Source organism: Tenrec ecaudatus, chromosome 5, assembly GCF_050624435.1.
Source record: "Tenrec ecaudatus isolate mTenEca1 chromosome 5, mTenEca1.hap1, whole genome shotgun sequence".
Lineage (NCBI taxonomy): Eukaryota > Metazoa > Chordata > Mammalia > Afrosoricida > Tenrecidae > Tenrec > Tenrec ecaudatus.
In genome coordinates this window covers 174,581,280-174,606,660 of record NC_134534.1, presented here as the reverse complement: position 1 = coordinate 174,606,660, position 25,381 = coordinate 174,581,280, and the positions used below count along the sequence as shown (strand labels likewise).

The window sequence follows — 25,381 nt, the reverse complement described above, 5'->3', positions numbered from 1 at the left end:
TGACAGTCCGAATAGTAGATGAGAAAACCCACCCCAGGAGCACAGACTCTGCTGCGCAGGCTCTGAGCATCAAGGGACCGGACACGAAAAGGAGGGGTCAAAAACCGATCCTGGATATGCAGTTCAACTCATCAAGGCTATGTCTCTGAGCCATAGGACCTGGCTGTGAAGCAGACAGAAACACCCAGAAGAAAATAATTAGCAAACCTACCCTCCGCCAGGCTACTTGCCGGACTCACCTTTTCTAGTTATTTCCAACCCACTCCCTCAGCTGAGATTTCTATGGGGGGGGGGGGGGGTGATGGCGATGAAAGACAAGTTTAAGAGCAGCAATGCATAAATAGAGAAGATCCAGCTTAGCCCCGTCCTGCCTGTAAGAAGCCCGTGCTTCTGTGGAGATGAGTGTGCCCACCTGACTCCCATGGTCACACTTCTCCAGCTCAATGCCCAGCTTCAGCCCCATTCCAACATAAGGAGATTTCAAACCTGTCACACTTGACCTAACCAGGGAACATAATTTAGCTGGATAATAAAAGTAAGTTCTCCACTGCTCCCCCTCCAAAAAAAAAAGTAAATTCCATAAAGAATTACGGTGTCGGAAACCCACAAGCGAGGTTCTACCCTGTCCTACAGGGTCGCTGTGAGTCAGAATGGACTCCAGGGCAGTGAGTTCTCTGCTACACAACATTCCTCCCACAAAGGCTCATTCTGCACGCTTGCAGGCAAAGTAGAGCAAAGCCACGATGTCATCTTGAAACCTACATCATATTTACATTGCTTCAGAGGTAAATACTGCAGGCTTCAGGAAAACCACGATTAAGGGGTTTATTCTGCAACACTTTTGAATCACAATCAATATTATCTTTGGGGCACCCCCCCCCAAAAAACAATCACCAAACCTTGTGAGGTAACCTCTCTGCCCCAAATTAAAGTGGTGCAACGAATTCCTGAGATATCAGTTTTGATTTTTGTTTTTAAAGGTATTCTAACGAGAACAAGGCCAAAGTATTCCTGACAGAGCCTGCCTGCGGCCATGCACGGGTAGCCTCGGCACAGGTAGACAAGTTTCATTTGGGGTGAACTCATGCGCCTATGAACTAGAACTCGCCTAGCTAGTTCCTTTTTCAAAATCAAGGGACTTACAAGGCTCAGAATAACAAGTCTGACATTGTAAATAATAGCACTTCCCGCTTCCATTTTTCACCCTAAACTTCATTGGACTGAACAAGGCTAGCAAAATAACCGAGTAATTTATCTAGATACAGTCAGAAATTTAATTTTCTTAAAGTTTTCCTGTAATTATGAAATTACCTCTTCAGAAGAACCATCTCCACAGACATGTTTTTAAAATTCAGGGGGAAAATATTCATTTTCAATTGTTAAAAAACCATCTTACATTTGCTTTTCCAAATGATAATGACTTCTTTTGTCTTTTTTTTTTTTTTGATAATGACTTCTCTGGAGAATTTCACTTCTACCCAGGAAGGATTTAATACAAAGAAATCCAATGATTCAAACTCTTTAAAGTAAACCATGTGCTCCAACTCCATCAGCAGCAACAGAAGCATGTTTACCGAGCAGGAGAATGATAATCAGACAATGATCAGACAAAAATAAACAAAATTATAATCTTAAAAAATGGGATTCACAATTTTTAAGCAGATCGATAAAACATACAACTTTTCTCTAGTTCTTAAATGCTTCCTCTCCCCCCACCCTCACCCCACTATCACGAACCTAATTCTACCTTATAAATCTGGCTAGACCAGAGGATGTACACTGGTACAGATAGGAACTGGAAACACAGGGAATCCAGGACAGATGATCCCTTCAGGACCAGTGGTGAGAGTGGCGATACCGGGAGGGTAGAGGAAGGGTGGGGTGGAAAGGGGGAACCAATCACAATGATCCATATATAAACCCCTCTCTGGGGGACAGACGACAGAAAAGTGGGTGAAGGGAGACATCGGACAGTGCAAGATATGAAAAAATAATAATTTATGAATTATAAAGGGTTCGTGAGGGAAGAGGGAGTGGGGAGCAAGGGGAAAAATGAGGAGTTGATGCCAGGGGCTTAAGTGGAGAGCAAATGTTTTGAGGATGATGAGGGCAACGAATGTACAAATGTGCTTTACATAACTGATGTGTGTATGGATTGTGATAAGAATTGTATGAGCCCCTATAAAATGATTTTTTTAAAGAATTTTTAAGCAGAAACAAGAAACAAACCCTCAAAGCACACAGATGGGAACCAAGCCATGGCTGCCTTGGGATGGCCCAACTAAGCTTCAACAGAAAGTGGGACGACCTTGCGAAGGCAGCGCAGTTACATACCAGGTGAGCACATCCTCTCCCCAGGGTGACGCGAGGGACGGTGCCACCATGAATCAATAATTAACGAGGTGACTGGGGGAGAGGAGGGGAAAAAGTGGAGATAACTCATATCCAAAGTAAAAAAAACAAAAACCTTCCAACAAATAGGCAGGTGTGTCAGAAGACTCAGGGGAGACCTGTAACTGGACCAACTGCTTTCAGTTCTGACTCACGACAGAACAGAACTGCTCTCCATAAGGGTTTCTCATGGCCGATTTTTCAGAAGTAGACCAGCAGTCCTTTGTTCCAACCTGCTTCTGGATGGCTTCAAATCACGGATTAAGTATTTCTTTAAACAAAATTTGACCATCCTGGGGGAGGAGATGAGCCAGTCAAGGTGCCATATAGCATTGATGAAAAATACAACTTTCCTCTAGTTCCTAAATGCTTCCTCCCCCTCTCCTCCCCACTATCATGATCCGAATTCTACCTTGGAAGTCTGGCTAGACCAGAGGATGTACACTGGTACGGATAGGAACTGGAAACACAGGGAATCCAGGGCGGATGATCCCTTCAGGACCAGTGGTGAGAGTGGTGATATTGGGAGGGTAGAAGGAGGGTGGGTTGAAAAGAGGGAACCGATTACAAGGATTTACATGTGACCTCCTCCCTGTGGGAGCGGACAACAGAAAAAAGGGGTGAAGGGAGACATTGGAAAGGGCAAGATATGACAAAATAATAATTTATAAATTATCAAGGGCTCCTGAGGGAGGGGAGAACAGGGAGGGAGGGGAAATAAAAGAGGACCTGATGCCAAGGGCTTCAGTGGAGAGCAAATGTTTTGAAAATGATGAGGGCAATGAATGTACAGATGTGCTTTACATAATTGATGTATGTATGGATTGTGATAAGAGTTGAGCCCCTAATAAAACGTTTAAAAAAAAAAGAATTGACCATCGATGAATTATCCAGGTAGATTGAGATGTGTGTGGCCTCTTTGCTCAGAGTACAGAATTTAAAAATCAGACAGTCTAGGTTTATAATATGATAATCCTTTAAGAGCTGGTTTACCTGTAAGTTATTTACACTGTAAGTTCCTGTTCATCATATACATAAAAAACCCCATAGAATAGGAGATAACATCAGAAGCTATACTTCAGAAGATGATGAAGTAAGATATGCCACAGACCAAGATACAGCAGACACTCAAAGCCAGTTGGCTCTCACAACATGAAAATACCAAACTTTCAACATGAGAGGGAATCGTTGGCATGGAAGAGAAATAAATTATTTCAATCACAAAATTAATTTTAAAAAACTTGATTGAAACATTTCTCCACGGTAACCCCAGAACATAATAGCATGTGTAATTCATGCAAAGTAAAACCGAGGTTGCTCAAAGCTAGGCTACATACAAAGCATACACCGGATGCTCTAGTCACAAGTCATCCATATCATAATTTGTCTTTGTCAATTGCAAGACCTAAGCTGACAAGTTCTAACTTCATCCCTTGAAAGACCTAAGTGTGTTAACCTACGACCATTAAAGAGAGAAAGCAACCTGTAAAGATGAACTGCGGCAGACATCTTTGTAAATGCACCGTGTGGATTCTTGCTGGTGATAACCGGTTAGTCGAGGAACTGTCCCATGCTCTCTGAGTTGAGGGAAACAGGTGCTAATGTATTCATTTCCCTTGAAAGTATATGTAACTTCTGAGACTGCTCAAAAATGACTCTGACATTACCTTGGATTTAAAGACCTGGAGTGGTATGTGAACTCCAAAAATACCACAACCAGCCTCAAATAAAATCTTCTTCAGAGTGTCTTCTGATGTTATAACCCTGAACACAATTATAATATTTAGGGCAGGTGAAGACACATTATATTCCTAAAGGTAGTACAGAACTAAATGGGCCTTATGAAGGCCATTGAACCACACAGACTAGATGAGCCTGGCACGCAGTCAGACCATTGTAGAAATGATGATAACCACCACTTTCTGAAAGAATACGAATGCACTGCATTCAATTTAAGATCTTTTAATATGCAAAATAGAAGTGTGACACATCGTTTTAGAGACCTTTAGCAGGAAATACAAATGTTTCAGTAGTACGGTCTAAGGTCTAGGCTTCAGCTGGGTTTTCCTTGAAGGTAGTGCTGCAGAAAATTAAACACAGCTTTAAGTTTCTCACAGAGGAAGCATGTTGTTTGTCTATTTATTTATTTATATCATTTTATTGGGGGCTCAGATGACTCTTATCACAATCCATATATACATCCATTGTGTCAAGCACATTTGTACATTTTGTTGCCCTCATCATTCTCTCAAAATTTGCTATCTTCTTAAGCCCTTGGTATCAGCTCCTCATTTTCCCCCTCCCTCCCTGCTCCCCTCTCCCTCATGAACCCTCGATAATTTATAAAGTATTATTTATTTGGGGAAACATGTTATTTTAAAGAACTATCCTAGCTCATCCTTTGAGGTTTGAATGATGATGGTAACCAGCTGACTCTAGGCCTGGTTCACTGAGACAGTTTTCCAATAGCTGCAATGGTGGCTGTATTTTTATATAAACTAAGTATGCACGTGGCTCTGTAGAATGGGGAGTCCCCTGCGCAATCTTTTCATAAGTGAACTACAATATATTTTTTACATCTTGATGTTGATTTCGTCTGGGGTTTCCCCGAATTGTGGACTTAAATTTTAAGTTCCCGTCTTGGTGTCTCATTGACACTAACACTTGCTTCCCAGCATCCTACCCTCACGTTTCAAAGTAGCCTCTCCCCTGGCAACAGCCCCCTCCTCGGCCCTGCAGATGGCTTTCTCCCACATAGGAAGTTTTTCCTGCCTAGGAAAAAGTTCTCACCAGAGCAGCTGGCCCCAGCCTGTGTGTCAGATGGGTCTGTGTTTCTCTGGGCAGGTGAGGGTAGTCCTGTATTCCACAGCCACCCCCACTGCCCCTCCGTCTGGTCATTTGAACCTCACTGGGGCCCGAACAACACGGAGTACGTGTGAGAACCCCAAGGACAAAGAGGTCTTGTGTCCCTCATTTGGATAAACCCATGTACGTACTCTTTTCCTGCTTGGCTTCATCTGAGGCCAGCTTCACGGGACATGAGCACAGGCAGACAGTAGCCCCTGCCTGCTGATACTGGGCCAGCTGGGGCTCAGGACCGGACAGCCCTACCTGCAGCCCTCCTCCCATCTCCAACACAAAGACCTGGGGGGTAGATGGGCTACAAGAAACCCCTCTGCCTTCAGCCCTGGCCATGAACTGGCCTAAAGCAAATGCAGTTTCATAGGTCTATTGTGCAGTTACCAGGGTACTTCCGTACTCGATCCATGACTAATACTTTTATTTTACAAATACGATTGTTTTAAATAACTTTGGGGGCAATTAACTGAAGATGAATGGGGGCTATTCCCCCACATGTGTGGTGGATGACTGCCCAAGGGCAAAACTTTTTCTACACCTTTCATAAGTATTTTGCCCCGCTAACCACGCATGCCCAGAATCTATAGGCACTCATTCTTAGTGGGAAAACACGGTAATTCTTTTTATATTTCAATTTGGTTAGGCTTAGCTTCCCAGGGATTTGGCCAAAAAACCAGGCTAGTTGCTCTTCCGCGACGTCATATGCATCAATCAAGCTGTCAAAAGGGGAGTTTCCTTTGGGGGTGTTTGTCTTCTAGACCAGCGGTTCTCAACCTGTGGGTCTCGACCCCTCTGGGGGGTCGAACGACCCTTTCACAAGGATCGCCCGGTTCATAACAGTAGCAAAATGTCAGTGATGAAGTAGCAACGAAAATAATTTTATGGTTGGGGGGAGTCCCCACCACAGGAGGAACTGTCTGAAAGGGCTAAGGCATGAGGAAGGTTGAAAAGCGCTGCTCTGGACAATCAGCAGGCTCGACGGTGGCGATTCTTCCCACAGCGAGCATTCCCATTTGAGCTGGCGCGGAGGCTCTGAAACAGAAGGTGAATGGCAGAGGCATCTGAGGAGCTTAAGGGCACGCACAAACCGCTCCTTCCCTGGGTCAAAAGAGCAGATGTGCTTCATACAAGTAGAACCTCTGACCCATACGAGGGGCCGAAGGTTCGGGAAGTCCGACGTGGCACCAGGTGCTGCTTTGGCATTCTCCAGGCTCCCAACTCAGCCCCAACCAACCCCATCTCATCTAAAATTTCTCACAGTGCTTCATACATCGCAAGTACTTTACACCTTATTATTCACGAGTTTATGGGAAACAATTATTAAGAGCTGCAGAAATGTTCCTCTCCTTAATCAAATCATTCTACACGGAAAATCTATTCTAAGAAAGTTATCAGACAGATAATCATAAAGTGATACATAAAGCTACTCAGTGACACAGATTTCAAGAAGGTTACCTGTGAGAGCAGAAAATTGGTGAAAATATAAATGTCAAATTGAAAATGACCAGATATAGCCAATAAACACCAACCATAAAATAATCAGCCCCTGATAGAGCATTATGCAAACTATCAATATTTATGAGACAGCGCAAAAGTACTCTTAATATAGCACAAATTAGGGGAAATTAGAGTAAATTAAACAATACCTACTGGATGCTTGCTCATTGGTAATAAGGACACCAACCATCTGCACAGCGTTTTTACAGAACAAGAAGTTCTGAAGTCCGTGCACCGAAATGTCAGCACATCCTCAAACTTCCAGATCAATTACCTGTTCCTTTATCCTTTCTATTACTGAATACATACAAAAAAGGAGTGGTATTATAAAAAAATTAATTATCTGGGGAGCCTTAAAAAGTTTAAACAGAAATGTTTATATTATTTCTTCTCCTAGATTACACACTTGTGTAATAGACAGAGATGACAGAGACACAGTAAGAAAGCATCTCTTCTCTTCTGAAAGTCTGCATGTATCAGAAAAGAGACCAACATGACATGCAGCTAAATCAGACAGAAATAACAGACCTGGGGTTGAGGAGCATCCCAGGGTCTCGCTTTAAGAAAGGGGAATGGGGGTGGAGAGGGGCTAATGATGGCAATCAAGTAAGAATTTCTCCTGAAAGTTACTCAAGATGTACTAACTTTAAAGCTACATCTTCCTCTGCGACTTTCTGAGTTGACAAACACTGTTATGAGCAATACCTCGTATTCAGAGGTATGATCAATGGTTTATAGCAACTGCACAGTGAAGTGGTACACAAGCTTTCTCCTTACAGCTCCACAGTAGGCTGATTCTAATACGTGACTCATGACATCTTTCTTTCACGAATGAACCAGAGGCTCTCCTCATAAACACCAGTCTCACCCTTTATCCTCCCATGAAAGGAATTCATAAAGATGACCAAGGAGGATTCAAGCATTCACATGCATTGAAATCCTCTTCAAGATGAAATATATTAGATTTCTATCTCAAATGAAAACACACCATCTAGAAAGCTATTTCCCACACAACGTAAGAACAAAATGTGCCCGAAAACAGTGGAGAAAATAAAATGTCCTAAAAAGTTGAAAAACAAAAATGAGTACATATCCCAAAAGAATAGTGAAAAACAGCCAAGGTCTCTTCATCTCCCCAAAAGAGTATTCAAAAACCCCCAAAATTTAATTTTATTTTTCCAAAGAGGGGCAGTGATACAAAAGCGCAGAGAATGCTTAGCCATCCCAAGCTCTCAGCTGGTATCATTGAACAGTAAACTCAATTGATAGGGTTCTTGTTGCTTCCTAATGGAATGAGACATCGACAGGATTCTAACTCGCAAGAGTCTACCTCTCAGCTGTGATTCTGAACCAGAAGGAGAGAAGCCCAACATGTAGATTTCCAACGTATCAGCATGTGATTTCTCTGCTCGGAAATAAGAGATGTTTACTGACTGGCAACATTACTTTGAAAATGCTTACATTGCCTACAGGACTTGAAATAAGAGATGCCAATTAACTATGTGGGGGAGTTACATAAGAATGTCAACTTATTCTAACCATCAGAGACCAATAAGCCATAAGCCTGTGAGTTCTTAACTAATTTATTTCCACCTGTTTATACATAAGAACCTAAACCACTGCACACTGATAAGGATTTATGACACCTTGAAATACCAGCATCAGGAAGCTCTCAGCGAGGCAGCGGAAATAAATAAATGTAATGCTTTGTGCCTCTTCAGCAACTCTGTTTTCCCCAGGCGTACTGTCTGAATATTGAAAAAAAGTAAAGTCCTTTTTGACTGAAAATACAACTGCATTCCAATCAGGTATATAATTATTGAATAAAAAAGAAACTCCTACAATAAAATGGAAGCTGCATAAAATTAGTCAGCATGTTTAGGAAGTTATTATTTGCAAGGTAAAGCAAAAGAAATGCAAAGACAACCTGACTGCACGTGGCACTTGGTGGGTATTGAATGAGAGTGGGATTCCATCTCGAGTGGACTTCCATGTGTTCTAGGATATAAACCCCTCTTTTCTGAAAGTAGGGATTCGGTTATATCACATGCTTCTCCATTCAGAGGAGCCCTGGTAGCATAGTGGCTTTTGAGTTGGGCTGCTAACCACAAGGTCATCAGTTTAAAAGCACCTGCTCCTTCAAGGGAAAAAAGATGAGGCTTTCTGCTCCCGTAAAGATTTACAGGCTAGGAAACCCACGAGAGCAGTTCTCCTCTGGCCTGAAGGGACGCTACGGGTCAGAACTGGCGAAAGAGCAATGAATCTGAGTTTTCTCCATAGAGGGAGAAAGTGTGCTGAGTATGACTTTATTAGAACAAATAAATTTTTGTGAAAGAATGTTCAACACATTGTTATTTAATGTAAAAAAAAGTAGTAATATAAACAACCAAGCAGAAGAGAATGACAGCATCTGAGTGCGGTGAAGTGGCCTTTCTTAATATGATTCTTCTTCTATCTGGTCTCTGGAACTTCTGCCAAGTGATTGGGCGGGCCTATGCAAATGGGGTGTGGCCCACACTAACAGAGAGGCGTGGTCTTTCAATAGGCAATCCCCAGGCTGTAAGGATGAGAGGTCGCAGAAGCACGGACAGAGCGGAATCCCTGGACTAGCAAGGAAAAGAGTCACCAGTGGGGCACATTCCAGGTCTCGGTCTGAAGAGGCAGAGGCCAAGGCACCGTGTGGCTGAGAGGCTGAGGACCAGAGAGAGCGATCTTGGCTGCTATGGAGAGGTTTTGCCGTGGGCCAATGGCCGTACCCTTAATGCTTTCTGGTCGTGGCTTGTGCTAATTTTCCCAGTTAAAAACAAGCAAACAAACAGCACTCACAGCCATCAAGTCAATTCCAACACAACTCAATCTTAAAGAACAGTCAAAAACTGCCCCTGTGGGTTTCCAAGACTCGATACAAGAGTCAAAAGCCTCGTCTTTCTCATGCCAACCAGTTGGTGGTTTTGAACTTGTGGTTAACCATCAATGCATAACATTACTCTACCAAGGTGGTGCCCTGGGCCATGAGAGTCTTGTCTGTGAGTTTTGTGTGGCCACTGTAATACTACATGATCGAGCCCATGATGGAACCAGAGTGCTGTGGGTGGAACCGTGGGTGTCAGACTAGGTCAAGAAGCACAGAGAAAGGAGACATGTGTGACCTCTGCCTCATGGCAATAGGGAGGCCGGATGAGGTCAGATACGGCCTCCCTGTCTGTTTCCCAAGTGGCCACACACATAGCAAAGGATCCACCCAACAGATGACACCATCAGGGTTCCCAGGAAGAGAGGAGGAGGAAGGAGGTGGTTACCTTCCTGTCACAGGTTTTGGGGCTGCCAGCAGTGTTCTGCTTGAGGAAGCCGGCTGTTGTAGACCAGCGCGTGGGGTTTTTCCGTGATGGTTCTTCTGAGGGAAAGTTATGATCGCTGACCGAAGTTGACAGGCCAATTAACGCTGGGTCGCTGCTTCGTCGCACATGAAGAGGCATATCTATAAACAAAATAACGCACTAGGTTAAAAAAACAGAAAGAAAAAAAGGGAAATATACTCATGTCTGAAAGGTAAGTGTTAGGATAAAATAAGTTTAACCTCCAAATTAAATGGATAACGATTTTTAAGAAAATGTCAGGGGGTCAGCCTTCTAAATAGAAATCCCTGTAGTTCTTTGAATACGATTCCTGGTGAATGAGAGTGATTGCTGGGTGTGGTACAGAGGTTAGCCGCTCTGAAAGCAGCCATCCTGGGTTTGTATTCGTGCCCATCCACTTGGCGCCCATGTGGTCTTGGGCACACTGGCTAATGTTCCCATGTCTCTGACCCCCTCCCACAGCGGTGGCAGTAAAAAGTTACTGCGAAGGATAAATGGAAGAAAGTTCTTAACGCAGCATGCAACTTAATCCATCGTCACAAAAACAACGGTTGCTAATGTTTAAATATATTTCATTTTTGAGTCAAATGTTGCCCAAACACCCAATTAAAACTCTACACAATAAAACAAATTTCATTTCATTTTGGATGACATCTAACCCTGGTGACATCTTGGGTTACACGCTGGGCTGCTAAGCACAGGGCCAGCAGTTCAAAACCACCAGCAGGGCGGCTTTCTACCTCCAGAAGAGTTACAGTCTGGAAACCCCCAGCAGTAGTTTCATTCACTCTCTCCTCCAGGGTCAGAATCTACTTGATGGCAGTAAAGTTCATTTTAGTTTACAACTAAAATGATAGAGTCTAGAAAATGTCCAGCTCATCCATGAAAACTTTTCATTAAATTAAAAGGGAAAATTATTATTTTATAATCATTTTTATTAATTAGGGGGTGGGGGCTCATACAACTCTTATCACAAACCATACATACATACATTATGTCAAACACATTTGTACATTTGTTCCTGTCATCATTCTCAAAACATTTGCTTTCCACTTGAGCCTTTGGTATCAGCTCCTCATTTTCCCCTCCCTCCCTGCTCCCTCCTCCCTCATGAATCCTTCATAATTTATAAATTATTATTTTGTCATATCCTACACCATCCAACATATCCCTTCACACACTTTTCTGTTGTCGGTCCCCCAGGGAGGAGGTTACATACAGATCCTTCCCATCGGTTCCCCCTTTCTACCCCACCCTCTCTCTACCCTCCCAGTATCGCTACTCTCACCACTGGTCCTGATTCCCTGTTTCCAGTTGCTATCTGTACCAGTGTACATCCTCTGGTCTAGCCAGATTTGTAAGGTGGAATTGGGATCATGATAGTGGCGGGGGGAGGACGAGGAAGCATGTAGGAACTAGAGGCAAGTTGTATGTTTCATCGTTGCTACACTGCACCCTGACTTGCTGGTTTCCTCCCTGCGACAGAGGAGAAATTATTATCAGAAAAGAAACAGAAAAAAAATTTCTTATCTTTAAGATAAAGAGAATCTTTAAGCAGATATGAGTAAAAGACAGGAAATCCTGCAAATAATGTGCAAAGAATCCTTGTCATATACCCACATACACAATTACATGAAAGGCAGTGTGGGACCAACTCTATTCAACAACAGGAGGAACATGTTTGCAAATTGCATGACAAAATCAGTAACACAGATTCAAGGTTTCATTTGTATCTGTGGCCCTGAGGGGCTTGGTGGCTGTCATCATTACGGCAGAGAAGAAACAGAAGGACAGAGAGCCAAAGGAGACTAAAACCACGGAGTCTGTAATATTTACACGAGTAATAAAAAGCCCATTGACCAACTAAGCAAAAGCCATTGGAAAACATATACAGTTATGACAGGCTGAAAATAAAATTTGGATTATGTTACACTTAGAATCATCTGTTTTCCCAAAGAAGGATGCACGCAGTTAAATATTTATTTTTTAAAAGCCTCTAACAAAATGACTTTAACCAAGAAGAGATAAAAGCTCATTTCTATAAGTTCATGGGAAACATTTCAAAGCAGTGGTCACATAGGCGCTTGGTAGCGCACACAAGGCTACATCCAAACCACTGTCAACCCAACAGCGTCAGAGGTGTTGGAGCAAATTAGGAAAACATGGTCGGAGAAAACAGTCAGCACCTGAACCACAGCGACACTTCATGTCACATGTGCTGCGACATCAAGACACTAGATATCAATGACAGAGCCTGGCATATATTATCAGAGGAAAAACACATGGGCTGAGAATTAAATATTATTGATGGTTATTTTAATATATTGGATGGGATATGACATGCAAATTATAGGACGAATAATTTCTAGTTCTTAAGTGTGGGTACATACCTGTGACAGCTCATGCTGCTTATAGTTTGCATCAAGAAAATGAAGCCCCAAAAGGATTCTATAGGCACTCTCAAAACTAGTGCACAGAAAATACACATCAATAAATTCGTGTGTGTTAATACTGCCCCCCCCCCTCTCTTGCATGGCTCTTGTTATAGGAAAAGTTTTCTCCCCAAAAGGCAACAAAACAATTTTCAGGATCATCAAAAAAACAAAAAAAGGCACCATGTAACAAAATAGGGGCTAAAGGTGGAGAGAAAGTAGCTATTTGAATATTGCTCCTCAGGTATGGGGTTTGTTGCTTTGTAATTAGAGAAGCTTATTCGATCAGACTTCCTGGGATGCACAAAGGGTTAACACTCGCAGCTCCTAAAGGACAGATTAAAAATATGAGCCGTGCACCTCAGAAGAAGGGCGTGGCAAACCACTTCTGAAAAATCAGGGTGTAAAAGGCAGTTCTTCTCCGCTACGCTAGAGGTCAATCACCAGCCAGAGTCTGCTCACTGGCAACTGGTCTACTATGTCAGCAATTAAGCAACACTGGACTCTTGGATTCCTGTGTTTCTTATTAAAAGTCTAGAACAGTGGTTCTCAACCTTCCTAATGCTGCGACCCTTTAATACAGTGCCTCATGTTGTGGTGACCCCCCCCAAACATAAAATGACTTTTGTTGCTACTTCATCACTGTCATTTTGCTACTGATATGAATCGGGAGATCCCCGTGAAAGGGTCGTTCAACCCTCACGGGGTCAGGACCACTGGTCTAAAAGAAGCACTCTTCGCAACCAAGGAAAGGTTGTAAGAAACCATTGTCCCCACACCAAAAAACCCTAACAAAGCAAAAATATTGTGTTGCAGTACCCACAATCTGCAACAAATAACCACCTGCAACCATACTTAAGCCCCTCAAATAAATTCAGGGACTACATCAGATTTCATTAACTGCACTTTGCAAGACAGCTTAGCCAACCTGGTTGGGAAATGGGTTCACAACAATGCGTCACATACACAATTCAGGTCTGGTAGATAATTAGGAGCATCAACTCCTGACAGGATCTGAGTGTGCCTGTTGGTCTGAAACAGCTAAAATCCTTCAGCATTCTCTCTTCACATATAGGAAACTTTCTAAATAAAATTGAGAATGCATAGTGGGGAAAGGGAGATTAGAAAGCAGGCCGGTGACAGGAGGGCATTCAGACGATGGGGCAGTCTCTCTTCTGGCGGGTGGCAGGGCACAAGCCAGGGGTTCAGTGGACATAAACTACAACATGCCACGTGCCCCTTGTACACCCCAATGAGCTCTTCATTCAAATGTTTGTTCCCTCCATGTTCCAGACGTGTATGCGGGAAATCATTACAAACATACCCTAGAGTATTTATTTGCACGTGCCATTTCAGAACCCGTGTTTACATTTGCGCTCACTGTCAAAGTCACGACGGTGTCTCGTATTTGATTGCCAAGCTGATGGGATAAGAACAGAATCCAATTTAGAATGCAAACAATGTGTTCATGCCCCCAATGACATCATCATGCTGCAGAAGTCAAGGCTTTCCAGCAGTTTGCACATACAGCAGGGCCCGGGCCATCACAGAGCACACAAGTCGCTGAACCGGGTCCGAATGAAAACACAACAGGGCCACAATGCCGGTACCTCATTCACACTGTAACTGTGAGGCACAGTCAACTAGCTGAGCAGGAGCCCAGGTGCCGCTGTGGTGCAGCACTCGGATGCCAAGGTACAGCTCGGCAGGTAACCCACCAGCCACTCTGCAGGAGAGAGAGGAGGCTGGCTGCTCCTGTAACCAGTGCAGCCTCGAAACCCCGAAAGGGCGGCTCTGCAGGGTCCTGCAGGGTTGCTCTGAGCTGGAACAGACTTAACAGCACCAGGTTTGCTTTGACATGTAGCACACTGGGCTGCTAACCACAAAGTCAGTGGTTCAAACCTTCCAGTCACTCGGAGGGAGAAAGGGGAGGCTGCCTGCTTCGGTAATGATTTGCCATCCCGGAAGCCCTCTATCAGGCTATGAGTCAGAATTGACTTGACAGCAAATATAAACAAGCGTACAGATCACAGTTGATACAATCGATCGTAAGTTTCAGTTACACTGTATTCTAACCAATGACGTAACTACCTCACAGGGATCTGAACGAGCTTTGTCTTAGTAGTTGACTTAAACACGCTGAAGCTCAGGCTCAGGCGTGACCCGAGGAGACCAAGGTCACAGAAGGAAATCTCCACAAGGAGGTCAGGCTCCCAGGCCTCCAGCAGTGCAACTATTGCCTGTGACAGCAAACACCGCTGCTAGCTATGGGGAGCTATAAACAGGGACTCCATGTGATTTTATTCTCAACTTCCAGTGTTCTCTGCTTTCTCTTAGATTGGGGTCCCTCTCCATATTGTGTGGTCACTGTTAACAGATCCTTGTTTGGCGTCTGCCCGAGTCTGTGTCGCCATCTGTACAGGAACGCTGGGAAGTGGAGGACGGTAGCAGGATTGATGACGACAAGGGGAAAGGGAAAAATAAAAATACCAAAGGTGAGCGAGATACTGAATGCACAGCCCTTGTTGATATGACCGAACTATTAAATTACAGCTCAATAAAAACAATTACTTTTTTAGAGGGAAGGACTTTGTTGCGGTGGCCACTCATTTCAAAGTAGAATTAAAACACACGGGGGAAAGCATACACTGATGTTAACGCATAGTATCATGGGAGACAGAAAGTTAAACCAACATTGTGTTAACGATGCAGACGGTAAGAAGATCTCAATTTCAGACACAAGAAGATCTCAATTTCAGGCACCTTTAAAATGGGAGAAGAAAAGGGTGCCAGTTTAACGGAAGGGATACACTATGAGGATAATAAAGTACAATGGGACCAGGGTCCCCCCCATCCCCCCCCCCATTAGGACCCTTTCACACTAAAAATTCCTAACAGTCCCAGAGAGTTTTGGCTCCTGTGGGCTATGGCTAGTGATGTTTTCCCACACTATAAGTGAAAATGAGAATTAAAAACTACTTTCTTAATTCACTTTCAGTAAACAGCAATAAACCTATGTACATGTTAACATCAACAGCCTAATTTTGTGAAAGCCCGATTCACAAAGCAAATGTATTTAGTCAGGAAAGTAACGCTGCTGCCTATCTTGCTTATCAGAAAACATCTGGACTCTCATATCTGCCTCTGTCTGCTGCAATCTGGAAAAGCATATCTGAGGGGGGGGTGGTTGGAATTTCAGAGAAAGGTTATTGGAAGAAGGAGAGCAAGTATTTTAATTTGCTTTCCAGATAATTGTGTGTATCTCTCTTCAATGCCACAGCAAAGCTTCACAGATTCACAAATGTGGAATATTAAACCTTTCCTTACACCGAAGTCTGCTTGTCTACCTTGCACTTTGAGTAAACTTTTTACCCCGTGAGGAATTGTGTAATATGGTGCAGGAGCCAATGGCCAAGGACTAGTTCACTGGGCTATGGTACTCTTCCAAATGTTGACACATTGCTTCATGTGAGAAGCCGCACAGGCAAAGACGACTGCGGTTTCATCAGAAATGCCTAATTACTGGGAAGCGGCCAAGCTCACAGGGCGATGCAAGGCTCCCAAACCTAATTTTCACAAGAAAGCTTGAAACGTTATCTTTGGCAGTATGAACGGGCTTCAAAAAGTTCCATTTTCTAGGGAGACCTCTGGTAATTAATTGCTCCGGAGCCCCGGGGCTTTAGTGAGTTATGAGTTAGTTGGCTGCTGACCACAAGGTTAGCAGTTCTAAACTACCAGCTGCTCTGTGGGAGAGGAAAAAAATGAGCTTTCTGTTCTGTCTGAAAGATAGCCTCAGACACCCACAGGGCCAGTTGCACCGTGTCCTACAGGATCACTACGAGGCGGAATTGACTCAATGGCAGTGAATTGGATTTGGGTTTGCCTTCTAATGAGACGCCACTGATTTCTTAGAAGCTGGTGGCCACAGCAGACACCCAAGTCTGAACAAGCAGAGTCTAAGCCTCAGGAGCTCTTGCGAACAGCACTGAAGGGCTAGGAGAACACGGCTAACTCAGCATGTGATGCACAGAACACACAGACACGTTCCTCAAGCCCGGGAGTTTGGCGAGGTGGTACGCACACTTTCCGCCTCTTTTCCCCCTGTTACAGCTATTATGTAAAAAATACATTAATTAAATAATTTTTTTAAATGTGTACTGAAGGGGCAAGAATGAATACAATTAAATTTTCTGGCGATCTCCAGGACAGTGGGTAAATGTTGGGTTTGGGTTTGCTTTAGAAGACACTCTGAGCCCGTGGGGCAAAGCCTACCTTGGATGCCATGGCCGTGTGCAGCAGCACAAGACCAGGTGCCACTCCGCTCTCTTGTGAAAGGGGCTGCATGGGTTGGGGGCCAGCTGCATAGCAGCCATCTACTGCACCCTGCCCTGTCACCCATCAGTACATGAGCCCACACAGAGAAGAATGCAAGAGATCTTAGCAATCCTCTAGTTCTGATCCTCAGAAATGGTCTTACTGATCCCCAAGGAACCACAGACTGCACGCTGAGAACCACTGGCCTCGACAGACTTACCATCCTGGCACAAGGCCTCCATCCCCTTCCCTACAAAATCAGTGGGTTTAAAAGCTATGCTTTATGATAGAAATGGGCAATATTATACATACATGCTGGCATAAAAATATCATAATATATGTCACCGTAAAGATATACTAATAATATAAAACACACTGCAATCCACATCTTTTAAAAAATCATTTTATTAGGGGCTCATACAACTCTCATCACAATCCATACATACATCAATTGTGCAAAACGCATCTGTACATTCATTTCCCTCATCATTCTCAAAACATCTGCTCTCCACCCAAGCCCCTGGCAACAGCTCCTCATTGATGCAGTAAGTTTATGAAAAACAGGATGGAAATACGGGGGTGGGAAAAAGCACTGGAAAGCCCTATCTTTAAACAATGTAACACGTTAGAAGCAAGATCAGAAGGGCAGCACAGGGGAGCTGCATGTGACCCCGCCCAGGAGGAGGAGGTAAGAACAGGAGGCCTTCCGACAAGCGGAAGCTGCTTTACATGAGAGAGATTGCTATAGGTGCCTGGCGCGGTCAACCAACGTGAATCGTGAACAACCGCTGCAGACTTCATCTGACGGGCTCTCTGTTAACTGAAACACCGTGTAGCAGAACATGGGTGATTTTGTCTTGGTCCCAAGGGGATAAGATGCGAATACAGCTAGTTCTCCTTCTAATTTTTATTTCTTTGCTAGGATCCCTGGCCTGTTCCAGCCTTACGCCTGCTTTCATGCAGCTAGGGCTCTTTACAGGAAGTAGAAATAAGGAGAGCTTCTCTGTGAGAGGCAATTTGGTCATCGGTATTGCTCTCCTCGGCCTCAATTTGGGGGAAATTAATGTGCTTTAGAACTTGATGATCTAACTTTCTCACCCCATAATCTTCTGATTTATTTAATATACAGATATCCAAAGCACAGCCTCTGAAATATTAAAAAGCAAACTCAAAGACAAGGATCTTCAATAATTAAGCTGCTGGATGAAGCACACAGGGATGCGTGCAGTGTCCCCGGATCCTGGGTGACGGGGAACTGTTTGATGTCTGCGGCTGCTTTGAAGAGTGGATAAAACAGCAATAAACCCTAATCACAAGATTTCAGATTCTCCGTGGCACTAATGCACTGTAAATATTGATTTGTCTCTCTTAGGTAAGGTGCCTTTTAAATAAGTGGAAGAACTGGCAAATCTAATAATGAGTTAGAACATATATGTACATTTTTAACTGTTCCGATCCCAACCCTAACTCATCAATATTCCCAAGGCTTTTGTTATCTTGTTCTAGTGATTTCTAAATTATTTAACCACTCATGGCCTTTTTCCAGGAAGACGGGAAAGTGTTGTCAAGGTATTTAATCAAAATCTAAAAATAATATGCAGTTACATGTGTTCTACTAGAACTTACCATGCAAACGGCGTACTTGCTCTGCATGCGAAACCAAGGGCCTCCCCCTCATCTTTGGAGCAATTTCTCAGCTCCGCAGGCTGCATCTCACAGTGGGAAGAGCTGAGCCATTCACACAGGCCAGGGGGATAACAAGCCTCGTCAGAACTGTGATAACAACCTTCCCATTTCAGGACTGCCCTCCCTACAAAAGGTATTTCTCAGTCTTTCTTCCACTAAGGTCAAACCTTTGGGAAGAACTACGTGGACAATTGCAGGATAATTGCTTCAAACAGTGAATGAATCATGGGGAGTGGGGGTGGTGAGACTCACTGCCGTCCAGTCAATTCCAACTCAGAGAGCCCCTTTAGGAGAGGGTAGAATTGCCCTTGTGGGTTTCCTAGGCTCTGGCTTCTTTACAGGAGCAGAAAGCCTCCTCTGTCTCCCATGGAGCAGCTGGTGGTTTTGAACTGCTGGGTTTGGGGTTAGTAGCCCAATGCATAACTACTCGGCCACAAGGACTCAGAAAGGAAGCTATGAAATCAGTTCTATTGCCTGGTTGCCAAGGATTTTTTAAAAATACATACAGCAAGGACTATTGGGTACTCTAGCTGAAAGGTGCCTTCCGGATAATTAAAATATCATAATGTACAGAAGACTAGACCAAGATGCATGGTTTAAGGGCTGGGTCAAAGGTCTCGCTGCTCCACAGGGACCCCACTGCCCTGGTTCATTGACCCCTTGCCCTATGAAATCTGGAGGTGACAATGGTGCTGTCTGGGAAGAAGTAAGATGTCTCACATGCCCAGGATGGCTGCTTTTCACTAGAGATGACAGGTGGCTTCTCGGTAAGGTGGAATTTTAAACCTATCTCCTATATAAGAGGATGCTTTCGGCAGTTTTACGCAGAATCTCAGATGCATACAAAGGGAGAAAGGATCCAGCCCTCCTAGGATAGCCACCTGAAAAAGGAACTTTTCCAAGGGGGCGGAAAGAGACTGTATTTGTGTACACATTTGTGTATCTTTCCTACCGTTATATTATTGTTTGGGAGGGGGGAGTCAATGATTTTTTTCTGAGGCATATTAAACATGCAGCATTAGAAATCTCATTCTAAAACTAATTCTTTAATCACTCTGATCAAAACCCGTCTAAACCCTCATCTGAGTATAAGCAAAACTGGGGAAATGTGAATAAAAGCAGCAAGTATTAGTGTTACTGTCCTAGCTGTGATGTAATAGCATCATTGGGAGAATGGGAAAAAATCCATTTGTCTAAGTTCCTCTAACTGCATAGAAAGAGAGAAGGCTTGTGGTTAGAATATGTAATAACATCAACATACAATGACATGACGTAGGTCTTGACATTAAATAAGGAGTCCTGGTTATGCTGTGGGCTCAGCATGGGCGGCTAATCTCATGGAAAGTTCAAACTCACGAGCTTGTCCACATGGGAAAGCCGAGGCTGCTGCCCCATCGAGCTCTACGCAGGGGTCCTCAAACTTTGTAAGCAGGGGCCAGTTCACTGTCCCTCAGACCCGTTGGAGGGCCAGACTATAGTTCAAAAAAACTATGAACAAATTCCTATGTGCACTGCACATATCTTATTTTGAAGTAAAAAAAGAAATGGGCCAAAAACATCTAGCGGGCCAGCCAGATAAATGTCCTCGGGGGCCATATTTTGAGGACAGTGTACAGTCCTTTGGAACAGTGTACAGTCTTTGGAACTGTGAGCAGGGTCACTATGAATCAAACTTGATTCAGTACCGGGCAGAGGGTTTGTAGGGGTTAGTTGGGGTCCGGTGTTCAACCCTTAAACACACCATTGGCATCCTGTAAAACTCCCTAAATACACTTTTCATGAGTACAGTTTACCAGCCCACATAACCCAAACTGTACCACCTCTCCCCACTCTCATTCCTCACCAAATGATGGCCTCTGTCCTGCAAGCCCTCCTCAAGTGGCCCCAAATCTGTCTGAATCAGGACGAGTGCCTGGCAGCAAATGGATGGCAGATAGAGGGGTGAGGAAGCCAGATGTCATACAAGGCTATTCACAAATATATGGGAAGGGCTAAGAATAAACAAGGGGCCCCTGGGTGGTGTCACTGAATCTCATTCAATTGCTCAGCACCTAAGTGCCTAAACCAGTGGTTCTCAACCCCCTTTGGGGTGGGGTGGGGGGGCGAATGACCCTTTCACAGGGGTCCTCCAATTCATAAAAGCAGCAACATGACAGTTATGAAGTAGCAACGAAAATAATTGTATGGTTGGGGGGGGGGGGTCACTACAACATGAGGAAGGTTGAAAACCACGGGTCTAAAGGCTTATGATTCAAACCAGCCCAGCAGTTCAATGGAAGGCAAGGCCTGGTGACCTGTTTCCATTAAGACAGCAGCCAAGGAAACCAGAGAGTCGCCCTCTGCACTGTCTGGAAGCAGCGTAGGTGGAAGGGACTCAGCAGTAACTGACAGCCACCAGGAAAAGCAGCGAGGGAGGGGAGAGCCCCTAGAGGATCACTGACAGTGGAGGGCTTCGCGACCTCAGGACAAGGCAAGGCGTGGCTGTCACAGCCAGGAAGAGCCCCGTTTGCTCTCATGTTGCCCAGAGAGGCAGGTGCCCGCCTGGCATCCCTGGTCCAGAGCGAGAGGAGGAGAGGCACATCGTCCAGCTCAGGGATGCTAGTGGAAACTAACCTGCCCCTCTTTATTCCTGCTCCTTACAGCCTGTGGTTGGTACCATGGAGTTCACTCAGGGCCCCTCGCGGCAGACCTGTCCTCCGTGAGGTTTTCTAAGCGACAATCTTTCCAGTAACAAGACTTTCCAGGTAGAACTGGGTAGAGTTCAAAATGCCAAGCTTTGCGAAGCCCTTGTACAACTCAAACCAAACAACCAAACTCAATACCATCGAGTGGATTCTGACTCATGGCGACCCTACAGGACAGGGTAGAGCTGCCGCTGTGCGGTTCGGAGACAGGAGAAAATCCCGCCTCTCTCCCATGGTGCCGCTGGTGGTGTCAAAGTGCGGATTTTGTGGCCAGCCAGCCAACAGGGAGCCACTCGATACTCGGGCCCCTCCTATACGGCCAGGGTTCCCTAATTCCAGCAGCAGCCACTTCTCAAGGCCGGAGGACAAATAGTCACTCTCATAACTAGCCCCCCCACCCTCACGGACGGAGGATCACATGTTTAAAAGTTGGATAAAATACATCAGTCAGCAACAAAAGTCTTCTCAATTAAAGATTCAATTCAAGGGCGCCTTTCTTTTCTTCCCCTAAGGGTGGAAAAGCCTAGTAAAGGTATGTGAGAAACCAGCCCAGAGGTTAAAAGACGTTCACTTTCATCTCCCTGCTACCAGGAGCGGAGGGTCAGGCCCAGCCCCGGGCAGTTATGCAAACCACCAGCTGCTTATGAAAACAGAGGCTGGCTTGTGAACCCGGAGCAGAAAAACGGAAGCATCCTTCAACTCCTTGGCTACGACAGCTACCGCTCAGGGGAATGGGCAGTTTTATTAGTGTCCCGCTTTTTCGGTACATCAGCAAAACCCCCATTCCGTCAGTCCCAGAGGCTGAATCCTGACCCTTCCACAGGCCACGGAGCACTCAGCCAAGGAAAAGCAGAGCTCTGTCTGTCTCAGCTAATGGCGATCTTTCTTGTGTTGATTTTGCTATGGTTGGGAAACACGCTGGCAGCCTTAATCAAGGTGCACTCATTGAGCACCTACTGTGTGCTAGTCTAGAGATTTCAGAAAACAAAATACAAGTCCAAGTGGTCCTTTCCATCACTGAGGAGGGCCAACACCATCCCTCCTAGCAACCTCATGCGGAACATCAAAAAAGGGGGCGAGTCCCTACCTTGTGGCTGCTCCAGGCCAGAGACGGCCCAGAGCTCCATCAAAGGAAGACAGAGAAGGTAAGGAGAGTGAGAGATGCCACCAGGGACCATGATGCAAACCACCGCAGGGGAGTGACCCCGGTGATTGTCACAGGCAGCACAAGAGACATTTCAAGAATGTGACGCAGATGAGGATGATGAGGATGCTTTTCATCTGTAGTAAAAGCACCCTAATGAGCTGGAGGGAGCCAGTGGCAGATGAAAAGGCAGGAGCAGAGACACAACACCAGCCCATGTCCATGGAGGTTCTTTCGAGGAGGAAGACACGAACAAACTATTTGAGGCTGAGAAAGGCAGAAAGGGGCTTCTCTCCTCGCCATCAGCATTTCTGACAGGGCTGTTGTCCTCGCAGATGTGCGTGGAACAGTGACAAGTGGCATCTGCCCATGGCCACGTGGCCTGTAGGAGGGAGGAAGCTTTCGACTCTTGTAAAGAGTTCATCTCGGAAACCCACGAGGCAGTTCCACGCTATCATCGAGGGTCTTTACGTGGAGCACGAGACTCTGGCGGCGAAGGAGTGAGGTGGCGTGCACCAAGGGTGTGGGAGAAGCCCAGGTGGGGTGTGTAGTGGGTTGAGTTGGGCTGCTAGCCCATGGTCAGCCGTTTGAATCCACCAGCTGTTTGCTCCAGATTTACGGCATGAGAAATCCCGGAGGGCAGTTTTACTCTCAATGGCAGCGGGTACATCTGTATCCATTTGGTTCACTTATCCATCTTTAGACCGCAGAGCAGTTTCTACCTCAGGCAATAGCTACAACAGTGTTATCTCATTTCCTCCAATTATGCCACAGATGCAGCTTTTTGTTAGTTTGTTCTCACAAAAGGGCACCATAAAAGCCCCCACCCCCTCCGCCCTTATCAACCAGTGTTCCCAAGTACTGTCCTGTGGGGTCCCTGGGTAAGGAGCTGGTATAGCTGACAGTGAGCGACAGGCCGGCCTTCTCAGTGTAGGGGTGGGTTGCAGGACCCATCGGGCTGTCCCGCTGTGGTGGCTCATGTGCTACCGAGATGCCCACAGCTATGCTACGAGCTTGTGAAACTGGCTGGGTGGGACTCGCACCCTGAGAGGGCACTAGGAAGAATGGTCTGGCAATCTAGTTTCGTAAATCAGTGAAAACTCCGCGGAACACAACACTGTGCTCAAGACTATCACTCACTCACCTTGGAAGCCTATCACCTTTTACCCACAATGGTGAAAGAGATGCACATTTGGTGCCAGAAGAAGCACGAACACGAGTGGGCACCCCAGTGATCACATGGGCAGCACAGGCCCGGGAACCACAGACTTCTGTTTCACCTGAGTCACCATGATGCAGCACACACTGCACAGCTGGTCACAACAAGAGCTCAGCACCAGGCCAGCCCACAAGCTAGGCAGCTTTCTGAAGAAGACCTAAGAGACACAGCTTCTTGGAGAACTCTTACGGCTTCAGGGGAGCTGTCTTGGCATAGAGGGTTTCCCAGAAGTTACACATCATCACAAGGTCAGCAGTTCACAACCACCAGCTGCTCTGAAGGAGAAAGATGAGGGGTTTTCTTCTGTCACCCTTTACAGGAGAAGCCAGCCTCGTGTTTTTCCAGTGGAGCAGCTGGTGGGTTTGAACCACCAACTTGGGGGTTAGCAGCCCTAAGCCTATCCCACGTGTCTATCGGAGTTCCTTCTGAGGATCCTACAGCATAGCAAAAGCAAGCTTTCTCATCAACTTCATGGATTAGAACTGGAGGTTTCAAACATCCGATGCACTGCATTTTGAGATTCTTGAGAGAATGGAGCAGGGGCCGGTGGCTGAACTCCCAGTTCCCCGCCCAACCAATGGCAAAGATGAAAGTCTGTCGCACAAGCAGAAGAGGTGTGTGCCGGTGCCCACCATTGATTTCAATCTTTTCCATACGGACTGTCTCAAGTGTTCTAAGGGCAATCTTTTCAGCAAAATTGAAACAATTATAGATTCCAATACAGATACTGGATGGTCGGAGCGAATTGAAGAAAAATAAGTTTCTATCCTGAGAACAGGTCCTTCCAATATCGGTGATAAACTCATTGACCAGCGTCCCGACAACTTGATCTCATTTTGTTATTACTCGGTCTGCATTCTTATCCTTCATCCCACGTTCAGCCCCCGGGAGAGTATGACAGGACAAGCCAATCTAAATGAATTCTTCACATCATTGTACAGGGCCCTGAATCAAAACCCTCGGATCCCTTCCACCTTAACAATTAATTTAACAATTACGTAATTCAAGTTTCAAGTTGTCAACTTCATCTGACAAGCAATTTGTCTTTCAAAAATTGAAATTGATTATGAATTACCCTCAAGATATGCTCAACATGCCCTCTGCTTGGACATTTATTTTCTGTTATTTTATTAAGGAACATAGGACTTTAATAATCACCAAGTTTCCTTCTAGTAAGCACTATTTTGCTCCATAATAATTGACAAAATTGCAATGTTTTCCCTTTAACTGGGGACTGGAGATTCGCTTCTTTCTTGGGTTGTTTTTCTGTTATTTAAGGATGCACGCTGGCGCTCAGTCTCAAGGGAGTGCCCTACTGTCCCTTCTGTTATTCTTCCCTCAATAACTCATTAACCGCATCCACTACTTCACAATGGCAAGTACTTTCTTTGTTCTCAGATGTTGACCTTCCACTCGTGTGGGCACTCGCTTCATTGTATTATAGAGATAGCAAGCTTCATACTGCACTTAAGATGTCAGGGGATTCGAACAGCTGACCATGTGGCTCACAGCCCAGTGCAGAACCACTAGCCCACTCAGCTCCTACAGCGATATTTCATGAGTGCTGAATACATGCACGGCACTCTTCTAATGCTGGCAGTGAGACGAAACCAAAGAGCTAGCCTTGGAAAGCTACATTCTAGAGAGGCTGGAAGGAAAGAGAATTGAAAAATATAAATACAGAATATGACACTACATGATCAGGAGGGAGAATCAGGAGCCTTGGTGGCCGAGTGGTCATGCTGTGATTTGCATAAGGTCAGCAGTTCAAAGCCACCAACTGCTCCATGGGAGAAAGC

General features: G+C 45.0%; 1 protein-coding gene across 15 annotated transcripts in view; it reads right to left on the bottom strand.

The window, feature by feature from the left end:
- PARD3 (par-3 family cell polarity regulator) overlaps positions 1–25,381 on the bottom strand; it is a 746,206-nt gene that overhangs the window by 412,086 nt on the left and 308,739 nt on the right. For all 15 annotated transcript variants that reach the window (XM_075550306.1, XM_075550307.1, XM_075550310.1 and 12 more), the window contains exon 4: positions 10,047–10,225. In XM_075550306.1, coding sequence (XP_075406421.1) covers positions 10,047–10,225 — 179 coding nt within the window. The remainder of the gene's footprint in view (positions 1–10,046; positions 10,226–25,381) is intronic.